Here is a 13691-nt window from a genome sequence, read left to right on the forward strand (position 1 = left end):
TTTTTCCTCATAATTATAATACATGATAATGATATTGTATACGTAAGTTCGTGATAGGACTGTGCTGCAGCGTTAAAACGTCGAAACACGTACCCGTTATTATTAGGTACTATGTATAAACAGTAAATACAATAATATAATATAAACTACAAAAGGGGTCGGTCATTCGCAGCGATTTCCCGTTTTCCGGTGTTAGTTTAAAAACGAGCAAACGGGATATAACACGGGGTGGTCCTTGTCGTGTGATATTAATAGATAAATGTCCGTGTACCGCGTATAGGTGTACACGGCGCTCCCCGGAAATATGTGTGCTCGTGTGCGCGATACCAATATTAGCCGCCGTTGGAATTACGAAAAAAAAATTAATATATATGATATAGGCCTATCCATCTGGTAAAGATACAACGTAGCGTTATAAGCACTGATTAATGATTTCCTTAACATCGTCGTCGCCAACCCCATATACTCATCGGCTCCTGTTCAATAATATTATGTTCCATATAAGTTCGATAAACAGCGGGTTGAGTGTAGGCCGCTTAGATACCTAACATACGACGTATTTTACTCGTTTAACTATGAGTGGACGAAACGTTTTGAAATAAAAAATTATTGTCTCAAGCTTACCCAAAACTAGATAAAAACTCAAACGGGGTTTTTTCCCTTTCAAACGATTTAGGTACGAAACGCTCTCCCCTGTCGCATCTATAGCCACTATTGTACAATTTTCAAGTAGAACGTGCATATTATATTATATTAGCTATCCCGATGCACTTCGTTGCTCGTACAAAGTGCATCCGTGTTAAAAATTTGGTTGCCAATGTAAACATTTAGCGTAACGCATGTGATAAATAATATTTTTGGTTTTTTGATGTTGGTGTATAGATGATATTTCCGAAATGCCAACTTTACATAGCTCTTTCGCTCAGCGTTACTTTTTATTGATATAATTTAACAGCAGCATTTTTTTTTATTTTAACAACCTATTTTTTATTACTTTTTTATTTTAAAATAAAAACTCATAAAGTTTCAATAGTTTAAACAACCAAAAACAACAAAAACGTTTTGTACTGTTATATTACATCAACTATTCACTAAAGTACTAATTTCCTATAATAACTAATAAATGGTAACACAATAAAAAAAAATTTTAATGTACGTACTTATGAATTATTTAAAATATAATAATTCGATTTTTCATTAACTTAAAGAATCAAAAATTAAATTAAAACCTGCTTCACGATATACTCTTTCATAAAAAAATCAAAATAATCTATACGTGACAAAGATTCCCATTTTTCACATTTATATATACACAAATTATCATAATTCTTTACGAAGGGTCTCTAAATCGAATATTTTATTGTCGTCTGAAAAGCGACAACAGCTCTTACTGCTCCCACAACGCGTTTATTACTGCCGACGTTTTTTCCGCGAATCGGTTAAACGAAAATGTGAAAAATATTATTAACGTTGTGGTAATAATATTATATAATACGTTTTCTCGCCCTTGACAAACCCTATACAGCATAGTAAATTGTAATATACCACCACCAGCATATTATGATAATTATTTTAAATTGCATACATCGAATAAAACCCGTACGTAAGTATGCATACTGAATTATTGAAATAGATGATAGTTGTTATTTTTCATAAATTCATCCGGCCAAATCCTCCTCTTCTGATTAACTCTTAAGTTACGCAACCGTGATCTCCGCGTTAAAATATCGTCATTCGTCGCCAGGCACGTGACATGCGATTCGACCGACGATTTATTTCCGATCGTTCTGAAAACCGGATGCGTACCTATATGTGCACATATGTATAATATACATAATAATAGTATGGCCACAAATAACAGTATCGTGCATTAATGAATAATTATGCATATACGGTGCGCAATGTTAATTAAAATCGCAAACTGCTACTGCTGACTTGCGATCGCAAAATTTATAGGACAAATTAGGAGGCGCAGGACACGATGAATTACTACGATATTATAATATTATAATATTATATAGGTATACGAGTACTCGATCGATCGTGTAATCCGTCGGCGGGTCCCTGAACATTATTTGTAATTCGATCGGTCTAATCCACACTCGTTAAATTAACTACCCGTGCGCAGGTATGATATAATAATAATAACGATTATAGCATAGAACGTTGAAACTATGCGCAATTCACGCATTATGTACGCCCGGTAAATTGCAGTTATGCATCCGAGTCGTCGTGGTACAATGTAGATAACAATAATAATATAGAGGGACCGACACAGGATAAATCGGTCGTAATGGGATTGCAATTTTGAAGAAGGGCTTCGGCGTTTTCCGTCCAATTTCGGAGCAATTTTACAAGACCAAATTTTGAACAGAGATCGTTATAAAACAAACATGGATGCATTAAAATTCGTTATTATCCGCTTTTGCCGGGCAATAATATATAAATTTCGTTCAATTTTATTTTAAATTTGTCTTATAAAAACGTGTATTTTTTATCTAATTAAAATTGTATATTTTAAAAGTTTTGTATATCTAATATCATATGAGTACGTCGAAATTCGTCAATATGTATTTCGATTAAACAAATGAAACCTATAATCGAAAATTCAAACGTCTTGAGCATCAGTGTTTAAAAACATTGTATTATACACTCATAATAAAAAAAATTATGCAAATCTTTCTAAGAATTAGTTTCAAATCTATAGTCTGGCCATTTCTAGAGTAAAAAATAGATATGTAAATGTAAACACTATACAATATTATTATATCATGCATTGGTATATATTAAAATTATAAAACTGTTTTTGTTATGCCTTAGGTGACGAAATTCTGGCGGTCAACAACAAGCCATTGCACGGGTTAAGTCATCGCGAAGCAATAGCTGTGTTCAAAGAGATCAAATTGGGAGAAATGGCCTTACACATCGGTAGGAGGGTTCCGAAAAGAACTCGGGAATCGGTCAAGTCGATGCGAAGTCCTTGAAAAGTAAGCACATTGTTTATTGTTTAGATTATAAAAAACATTACCGATGTACGATGTATTTAAATAATCATATTGATTGGTACTTAAACATTTTTTTTTTATAATTTCAGGAAGAATATTCATCGAGATTCTCATTTCAACGGATGGTGTTATTATTACTAATGTTTATTATCATTATGTTTTGTACCTATACCTATATTTTTATTCTGAGTTATATACAATGTTTCATCGTTTAACTAACTATTATAAATTTCTTATTTTTACATACTATACAGGGTTGGCAACCGCGATTTCTCGTTTTTCAAAACTTATAAGTCCATAATGTATACTATATGTGCCTATTGTATTTATTTGAAAAAAGAGCAAATAACGGAAAACCATTCTATGTATATAATATGTCATTACTGTGTGTCTGTATACATATAAATGTAATAACTGTTACCAGAGTGTAAATAAATTATTCATAAAAATTTGATATTGAGTCAATATAATTTATTTTTGAAACGACAAGACAGTGAACATAAGCTGCAAAAATAAATTTAATGTACCTACTATACAATAGTACATGCTGAAATAATGAAATATTTAAAACACTGTAATCAGGTTCTACACGACAAATCGGCCTCGAACTACTGCAAAATTATCATTCTTCGACAATCCCCGTAACATAATTTTAGTCATTTTATGATTTATGGCGTCTCCGCGTCAATAATCAACAAAGTATTAAAATATACCGATTAGACATTGTTTAGTTCCTTGTTGTTTACAAATTGTCTATACTAATTCTCAATATTACAATACAACATTTATTTTAAATAAGTACATTTTATTGGCCTAATAAATTATAGTCATAGCACATAGGCGGAAGTTAAATGAATTAGCTATAACATCTAAATAGGTAGATATGAAAGCTAAAATAATTTTTAAAAAAAATCGTTTTTACCTTTAAAAAAATTATGAGAATTTCATAAGGTAACGTTGTTGTTATTACAAAAATACTTTGGGTCTAATTTTGTTAAGTTTTTGTTTAACCTGTCCGATGCTTTAATAATTACACCGACTCGAAGGAGCAGCATAAATGTTTTACAATTTTAAACCGTTCTAGATACCTATAATAATACTATTGTAATATGATAGTGTACGGAATGTTAAAATAAAATATTATATTATACCGTCAACTGCAGAATTCACAATGAAAGTGTAAAATTGTGAAAACGTGTAATCCCCGCGTGTTTGACATTTTTATACTACTCTTCATTCCACCAGGCCCAGATTAAGAGGAAGCAAGAGGACACGTCCCCAGAGCCCTGCAAGCATTTTAAGGGCCCAAAGATTTATTGACTTAAAATTATTTAGTAGTTTTTTGTACAAAAGTAATACATTTTAACACAAACTACTGTAGACTACCTACTGTCTACTTTTCAAAATAATTTTTTTACAGAAATGTATGTATTAGAAAACTTGAACTTTGAACAGACGTTAAACGAATTTTCTTCGAAAAAAGTAAGAAAAAAACTTTCGCAAAAAAGAAAGCTTAATTTTATTTGCCCATTTATTTATTATAAAAATAAACAGTATTTATATAATTTTTAATTATTTTTGTTGTATTATTATATTATAATACAAAATGATTTAACTATAATTTACTTCACATTTTTAGTGAAATAATACAGTATATTAGGTATAGTGTATTATACTATGATAATACATACAACTAATTGAACTAATATTCTTTGATTTAAAATTTTAGTATTTTTCTTTATAATGATTGTAACGTATAACGTATAAATGTATAACATCATCAATTAAATTGACATATGTATGCTTAAGCAGTGGTAATATTATATCAGAATAATAAGTTATATGCGCATCAGCGCATCAAAATAGCAATGATAAGTACATTTTATAATATCCATTCAATTACAGATAAGAAAAGAAAACATTTATTTTTTTAATCAATGGGGATCTACAATCAATTTTTGTTCCCTGAGCCCCTCCTTAATATGAGCTTGCTCTCTGATTTTTATCCATACGATTTTATCATTTCAAGAATAGTATTAAGTTTGAATCTCAAAATGCTGCTCTATGGGTACATGGTCGGTAATTAGTAAACACAATATACATTTGAATATTTGATGTTACGTTTTTCCCCTAATAGGTCGTATAAGAATTTATTATTTAAAAACATTTTTATTTTAAGTAGAAATGCGATCAAATTTTGACAACTGACAAGTACTCCTTATTATATAATACGCGTATGTAGTATGTACAGACGTATTGTACGTGCATAAGAAGCTTTGATGATTGGGTATGTATGTAAACAGTATTTATTATTATTTGGAAATTTTTTAGATTTAAATAATATGATATTTATTATACTTTAAAACTTTTCTTTCGAACATTTCTTGAAAACCAAAATTCTATTAAACGCAGATTTTATACACAAAATATACAATTTCAGTCAAAAATTAAAATTGATTTTGGCGCATATTTTAAAGTCTAAACCAAGTAATGAATAACTCGACTACCTATTGGTTTAATACATTTTTTTTTTATTTCACGTGATGTAGAGATGTCACTTTAGGAGGAATAGAAATGCTTAAATCTTAAACTTTTAAATGGGTATATGATAGGCGATAATAAATCGACTCTAGAATCAAAAATAAAAATGTCTAAGTGTTTAAAAAAAAAAAAATAATAAAGACTTGAGTATTTTTACACCAAATGGGAAATATTTATATCATGGTATTTTCTAGACTTTGTATAATTTTCAAAATATATTGGCTGTTATTGTGTTATAACAATAGACATTTAAACTTTTTTGTTCAATTCATATAATGATAATACCATAATTTTTTTTTTTTTTTTTATTCTTTGAAACAAAAAGTATTTAAAATTTATTACAAAGCTCCTAGTTCTTCATAAATTGTTTTTATAGCAATTATAATAATATAGTGATTCAAAGTTCAAATGTTGACAAAATTATAAGCATCAAATTAGGTCTATATTTAAACTATAATTTTAAATTGTATTATCTATTGCTTGAAAACTTAATACTATACTGGCCATCTTTATAAGATATACTCGAAACCCATTCACAGCGTGACTTTCCTCTTTTACCTATTAAAGTATTAATCAGATTTCAAAGTCTATACTTATCATATGTATAATGCGATACAATATTAATCATAAATGGAGATATTTGAGATTTTAAACACTATTTAGGGCTTCTGAATTATTTTAAACATTCTTTCACATTAAAATGATTACCATTTATAAACATTAGACTTCTGGAAGTTTACATATCTTTTTGTAATTATTGAAAACATAACCAATTATTAAGTTAATGTATTTCATAACAATACGAGTTTACAATTAATATTTTTTAAATTTGATCAAATATGTAAAATGTAACATATTTTGCATATTTGGCTATTTTTTATACAAAAATGTGTTTCCTAATTATTTTATAAATAAAAACCTTATTTGAAATATATTTTCTAAACTTAAGATACTAGTTTGACGGTTTTCTTTATTTATATTGCAGAATATAAAAGTATCTTAAAAGTATTTATAAAACTATAAAAATTAGTGTTTATATTTTCCTTGCTGGTCACCCATATTATTAGTTAGTTAAAATAACTAGTTACAAGTTTTTTTTTTTTTAATATAATTAAAAATTATAATGTATATATATTTTGATTATTTTAAGGTCATGAAGTCCCTAGTTCTATTTATGAATGTATAAATACAACAATAGTTTTTTATTGTACAGTATAAAACTTTAACTCAGAACAGTAAAACCTTAAGAGGACGCCATAATCACATATTTTGCTTTGACTTACATACAACAAAGAAAATGTACATTCAGTAGAACCCATTATGTGTAATTACTTGTTATTTTTAATATTAAATTTATCATATCAAAGTTAAAGATTAGAATATTATCAGTATTATAGCATAGGATTTTTACGATATTTTAATGAGTAAGTATGTAAAATATTTAAAATTTAAAATGTTTATATTATTTAGCTTAAAAATTAAAATATCATAAAAAAAAAATCAAACATTATATGACTAATATTTTAACTATTAACATTGATGAAAGACAAATTCACCCTGTTATTAAAATTAACAACACATATGGGTTTGACTCAACAGAAATTTGCTGTTTATGTATTTAAGATGAGAGCAACATATGAGAGTGTAGTATCCTCTCAATAAGTATACTAATATTGAAATATTATAACAAATTAACTAAATAAAATTATTTTAAAATAGAATAAACACTCAACATATATAGTTTTTTGTTAGTCAACAAACGTATTAACTTATAATATGACATACACATTCATAACAATAATGAACACCAAATACTTATTAAAACTAAGTACACTATTTGTATTTTGTCATACAACTCTTCAACACTAAAGTTTTTAACCTAAATATTTTTTTTAGACAATATTAATATTAGAAACAGCCATAAGTACATATTTAACTTTTAAAACAATATATTCCTTATCTACATCAAAAATCTACGATTCATTACAAGTAAACCTACATTTTGCTAAGAGATTAAATAAATCTAAAAACTAATAAGGAATAAAAAAATAGTGTATTTTATAAATTTTCAGTTAAAAAACAATTTATTAAAGTAAAAGTTCATAAAAATCTAATATTATTTTGAGGACAAATTCAAACAAATTTAATATAAGGTAAATTTATATATTAAATAGTCATTTATTGACACCTATTTTAAATTATTATAAAAAAAATTAATTTAACACCAAACAAATTTATGTTATTTATAAACAAATTTAGAACAGAATTATTATTTAATAAACATGAAAAATGTACCTACTAAAAAATAAAAATTGTAGCTTTTTACATCAAATTGTTGGCAATATGTAATACAGGTATAAATAATAATTAATGAAAAATATATATTAAGAGATCGTGTATTTTCAATATGAAAAGTTGATAAATTTGTTTTGTAGATACACAGAAATTTTAGAGTGAATTTTATAATGGTTTTAACAAAAATATTAATTCTAATTAATTATAGGAAATATGATCTGGATATTTTTATAAATGAATACATACAAAAAAACATTTATATATTAAATCAAATCAAACTATAAAATCCTTAATTTTAATTGTACAAAGGTTTTTATTTTATTAATTTTAATCTTTAGACACTTTTTCACGTTTTTGTTTCAATATTAATTCATACTTGCTCTTGCTAATCCACCACAATATGAATGGTACCAGTAAAGTTGGTAAGGACATTACTGCAAATGCAAACCAATCAAGCTAAAACAATAAAAACAAATACAAATTATGTAACATAAACATAATATAATATTATGCTAGGAATATTTTAATTAAATTATTATTCGAATTGACAAAAATGCAGTTAAAAAGAAAAACATTTTCAAATTCTATCATCTCAAAGAAATATAACATATAATTGTTTTAATAAACTATAGTTCTGAACTTAATCCTTACTTATAACTGATGCATTTTAAATTGAAATGTAATGTCATCAACATTTTTATGTAATAATTAAAAATACTCATATTTTTCAGTAAACAAAAAAAAATGAACACCATAATATATTTACCAAGTGAGGTGAGAATTTCTTGTCATATTCAGCATAACTGATTATGTATCCTTCACCAGGTTCGCTACTTATTGCAAATTGTGGCTCTTCAGCACCTTCTGATGATTTATATTGTACCACTGCAGCTGTGAAGTTAAACCGGCCATATGTAAGAGGTTTGATAACAACAGCATGAGTAACATTTGCGCCAGATGGAATTCTGTTAAAACGAATATTCAAATTTCCTTTGACTGTGGCAAATGCTTCATCAGGAAATCCTGAATCTTGTAATATAACATTTGTAGCTGGTACATTTCCCACATTATAAATGGTATACTACATACAAATTAATTGAAATTAATTAAATTTTTTTTTAAACTATACAAAAGTGAAAAATAAAATATTTTAGATGTACATACTTTAACTAGGATATCAGAATCTTGAACTAACAATTTATTAAGAACTTGTTTAGATACTAATAGTCGGGCCTGTTGATTGTCTGCATTTTGGCAGAATACGCTTAAAGATGTGCAAATTAATGCTACAACTACAAATGACTTTAATGAATACATCCTGCAAATAAAAACATTAATCATTAATTTTTATAATAATTTTTTTTTTTTAATATCAAAGTATCCAAAACTGTAGAATAAATTTAAAAAAAAAATTAAACACCTAACTTAACACTATAATACAATCAAGTTTTTAAATGATAATATATCATTATACTCAATAATAAAATAATGTTAAGATTCATGTAACTCATCAATTTGTTTTAAAGATAGCTTCTGTATAATTATTTTTGTTATGTTATTATATAAACAATATACACATCAATTTACATACTTGTAAGATTTGATTTAGTACATAATTTTGCACACATAAACTGTATAATTAGATAGTAAGATAAGAGGATTAGAAGGCTAATTTTTAATAAATTTAAAAAAAATATATACACAAAATTATTTTTTTGTTAATGGAATTCAGATGTGTATTTCAATATAATTAAAACAAAGCTACAGAGTATATCAAACTTATATAAATAACTTAAATCTATTTGATAGAATATTATATTTTTGATCATCATTAAGTATAATATTTAGATAAATTATACAATAAATTTATAACAATTTTAGACAAAGCATTAGAAAAAAGTTGAAGCATAGAGTTAGGTGACTGAAGAAAAGTTCAAATATATTTAATCACCATTAATGTAAGTAAATTATAGCTAAAGGTTGATTACAAACTTATAGGTAATAATAAGCGGTCAAGAAAACAATAAACAAAATATAATATAAGAAAAATCTGTACCTACTAACATATTACTCATTTTGTCATCTTGAAATAATCAAATTAAATTAATAATACTGTAGAGTAAACTAGGTAATCATTATTGTATTTTAACCTATTATTATATTTAAATTTAAATACAAGCAATTTCAAAAAATAATATCAAGGTAAAAATAAAATAGTCAAAAACCGAAAAGGTTTCACTCTGGAATAGTTTCACACTTTCCGGTAAAATTTAGAATTTCTTCGCATATTTTTTTGTACATCCAAGAATCGCCCTTAAGTCGCTTTCGTTTAATGGCAACAAGTGGCACATTTTCTTTGTTCATAGAAGGAACCAAACATATTTCTAATTCAAAAGATAATTTCAATTTTTCTTTATCAGCTATATCACTTTTTAATTTTCCTCTAAGCACAAACCCTTTTCTTGAACAAATAACATTTCTCATTGCCAAAACTTTTTCCAATTGATTCATTACCTTTTCAGGATCCTTACAAACCGTAGTTGATATATTACATAAATCTTTTTTGATGTTCAATATTTCAGGTTGTTTTTGAGTTGGAGTAGAAATACGGCGTCTAGGAGTCAATGCTTTTCGGACACGGTCTAATCCTGAAATTATTTTACCAGCAGGACTACTAAGATTTGACGAACATGGTTGTTGTACTTGAGGAGTATCAGCATTAATATTTCTTTTGATTTTAGCAGGTATAGTAGGTGTCACTTCATCAATTTTTCTTCGAATAGCACGTCCAACTACTCTTCTGTTTTCTTGGCTTGGAGTATGTAGAGCGACTGGTCTTTTTATAATAAGTTCTGGTTGTTGATTGGATACTTCTTTTTTCTTCAAAACTACCGGAGCACCATATTTTTTTTTATTTAATAACAACAAATAAGTTGCAGTTTCACTGTCATATTTCCACTTAGAAATACGGGACCAAATAATTTCTTTATCAATTTCACAATATTGACTAATTACTTCAAGACATTCCATGTCTTTACACCGATCAACATTATGATTTTTTGTGGATGGTGGACAACCAAATCCTAGGCTAATCCATGGATCATTAATTAACTCACTAATACGTATACGCTTTAATGGGTCCACACAAAGCATACGTCTTAACAAACGTTTACTACCCGACGATAGCCAACCAGGTTCTATGTATTTTCCTCTTAATATTTTCTTGAAAAGTTCATCAATATTGTCACTTTCAAATGGTAAACATCCACACAACAATGCATATAATATTACACCCATACTCCAAATATCAACTTCTGAACCGTGGTACTTGACTCCTTGAATGAGTTCAGGTGCAGCATAAGTAGGTGATCCACAAGAGGTCAACAACAAGCTATCCATGCCACCTTGTGGTTTAGCACACAGACCAAAATCGATTATTTTCAAATTCTGTTCCCTATCCAGGAGCACATTCTCTGGCTTGAGGTCACGGTGCGCATAACCATTATCATGCAAATATGATACAGCTGATATGATTTGTCTAAAGAACATACGTGACTCCATTTCGCTAAGGCGGCTTTTCTCAACAATGTGATCGAACAATTCACCACCAGAACAGTACTCCATGACAACATAACAGTGAGACTCGGTCTCAATCACCTGATAAAGCTTGCAAATATTGGGATGTGACAGGCTCTTAAGCGCGCTGATTTCCAGCTTGACGCGCGGCAGGTCTTTACCCAGCTTAGTCTTGTCCATGATCTTGATGGCTACCTTTTCACCTGTCAAAGTGTGCGTAGCCAGTTTGACTTTACCAAAGCCGCCAGTACCGATTGTCCGGTCCAGCTCGTAGCCGCAACTGCGTAACGTCGGGTATCTCGACATGACACCCGCGTGTCAGATAGATAACCCGTGAACAACGTACTTACTACAAATACACCTACAAACATGCGCTTTTCGCGTCAAATCATTCGCGACACGGATACAAACTCGACAACGACAACCAAAAATAAAACAACTAGCGGCAAAACGGCGGTTAGGCAAGCAAAAACGATACGGGGGGTAGTACCAAACACTATTTTGGGTGGTTAATACGAGAATAAAACGACGACTTACCTATGATGTTGTTATAGTATACGTTAAGTATTGTATGTAATATCGTATATCAAAATACGTGCGAGCGGAATTAAACAGAATATGGAACGAGTTCAAGACTCATTGGCAGTCGTGAATGTGAATTTGAGTGTGAAGCGACTAAAGTGTTAACGACGCGTGGCCGTATCGGGAACGACGGAATGACGGATTTTTGCTTTCGTTGCCTAACCGCTTTGTTGTTAACTTTTCAAACCGTTCACGTCACCGGACCGCGGACACGTAAACAAAAATGTCCGTTATGACATTGTGGCGGTAGTGGCGGTAGCATCGGCGACGGCGGCCACATGATAAGCGATAACGACACGTACTCTGTGCGTATGCGATAAATGGGAATCGTCCGTCGTTTTCGACGTAAAATTTCACGTCCACTGACTATTTTTGCAAGTTTCACTAGACAGTCGGTCGGAAACGATTTTGTAAAATTTAAATTGTAGATTTTCATTTTTCAGCGAATACACCAGCCGCTATTATCGTTCATCAGTACAACGACCACGGATAGATAGCACTGGCGCATCATCTGCGTTGGTTTGAAATCCGAATTATGAATGCATCACCGTGAACGCCATAAACATTACGACTGAGCTTGACTACGGTCTACAACTACATTTGCGTGCATGTACGTTCGGTGGCCTCTTCCGGACGAAACGGAAATAATAAACTAGCAAACTTTTTAACAACCTGATGTATTTTATTATACAAACTCTATTGAGAAAATCCGGTACCGGGATACCACGAGTGACCTGTGAATGCTAAATAATAATACCTATCTGATACATAGTGCAGTGTTGTCTATGGTTTCATACACGTCTTGTCTTAACCCGCTGTTGTTCACAGCACGTAATCCTCAAAAGCTGATGATGTGTGACTCGTACAAAACAATAGGTGATGAGATTCGTCAATGACTGTTGAAAATAGGGTAAAACTCTTACTGTAACCATTTTTTCCTGGGCCTCTAAAAAGTTTCAGATGGATTTATGTGTTAATAAAATAATACATTTAATTATGATAAATTAGCGTTACCCATTAAGGTCTATCATGGCTAAAATCATTTTATTTGTAAAATGTCAATAATATAATTTCATTTTGTTTATATATTTTGTAATTATATTAACAGGCTACGTTATAAGTTATCTTAAATAATAATGCCTATACCAAAGGGGAAATATAATGATATCTTTTTTGCAACTTACAATATGTTATGAACCGTAGTGGCGCGGTAAAATTATTAGAATTTAATATTTATACTTCAATCAGAGTACGCGCAAAAATACTATGATACACAAAATATACTCATCCGTAAATATATTAATTAGTTGTGGTTGCTAATTTCTATAACCATCGCGCAAGTACTATATAACTACCTATACAAGGTACACGTCATATAGCATTAAAACATTTAAAACATCACTAATTTATATTAATAATATTTTAAATAAATAGATATTAAAATATATGAAAGTTTAATTTTTATATTAAATCAAATCTATTAAGAAAGAAAACTTTATTATTGAAATAATATAATGTTTGATAATATTAACTATTTTTTTTTTTTTTTTTTTATAAATATTTATTTATCTATATTAATCTAATGATATATTAAAATATATCATCATGGCTTAAATTTAATTGTATATAGTTATTAGATAAGATTTAACCTTGACAAATTAATTATACTATATTTTATAATATTTAATTAGA

The 13691-nt window shown here is 28.8% G+C and overlaps 3 protein-coding genes across 6 annotated transcripts in view; 1 reads left to right on the plus strand and 2 right to left on the minus strand.

The window, feature by feature from the left end:
• Window positions 1-3224, plus strand: part of LOC112599699 (formin-like protein 8) — a 41332-nt gene extending 38108 nt beyond the window's left edge. For all 4 annotated transcript variants that reach the window (XM_025346722.1, XM_025346723.1, XM_025346724.1 and 1 more), the window contains 2 exons: window positions 2821-2987; window positions 3095-3224. In XM_025346722.1, the coding sequence (XP_025202507.1) occupies window positions 2821-2984 (164 nt within the window). In that variant the 3' untranslated portion in view covers window positions 2985-2987; window positions 3095-3224. The remainder of the gene's footprint in view (window positions 1-2820; window positions 2988-3094) is intronic.
• A 4915-nt stretch (window positions 3225-8139) lies between these two features.
• LOC112599706 (translocon-associated protein subunit beta) lies at window positions 8140-12212 on the minus strand. The gene is made up of 4 exons (XM_025346732.1): window positions 11955-12212; window positions 9006-9159; window positions 8608-8922; window positions 8140-8297 (listed from the first exon to the last, which is right to left on the minus strand). Exons 2-4 carry the CDS (start codon window positions 9156-9158, stop codon window positions 8169-8171), a joined length of 597 nt encoding a protein of 198 aa, XP_025202517.1. The 5' UTR covers window position 9159; window positions 11955-12212; the 3' UTR covers window positions 8140-8168.
• Window positions 9995-11948, minus strand: LOC112599705 (maternal embryonic leucine zipper kinase-like). Its single transcript, XM_025346731.1, has one exon. The coding sequence runs from the start codon at window positions 11721-11723 to the stop codon at window positions 10077-10079; it is 1647 nt and encodes a 548-aa protein (XP_025202516.1). The 5' UTR covers window positions 11724-11948; the 3' UTR covers window positions 9995-10076.
• Window positions 12213-13691: the final 1479 nt, after the last annotated feature.

The sequence above is a fragment of the Melanaphis sacchari genome, unplaced genomic scaffold (assembly GCF_002803265.2).
Source record: "Melanaphis sacchari strain LSU unplaced genomic scaffold, SCAv2.0 Contig54_pilon_pilon, whole genome shotgun sequence".
NCBI classification, from domain to species: domain Eukaryota; kingdom Metazoa; phylum Arthropoda; class Insecta; order Hemiptera; family Aphididae; genus Melanaphis; species Melanaphis sacchari.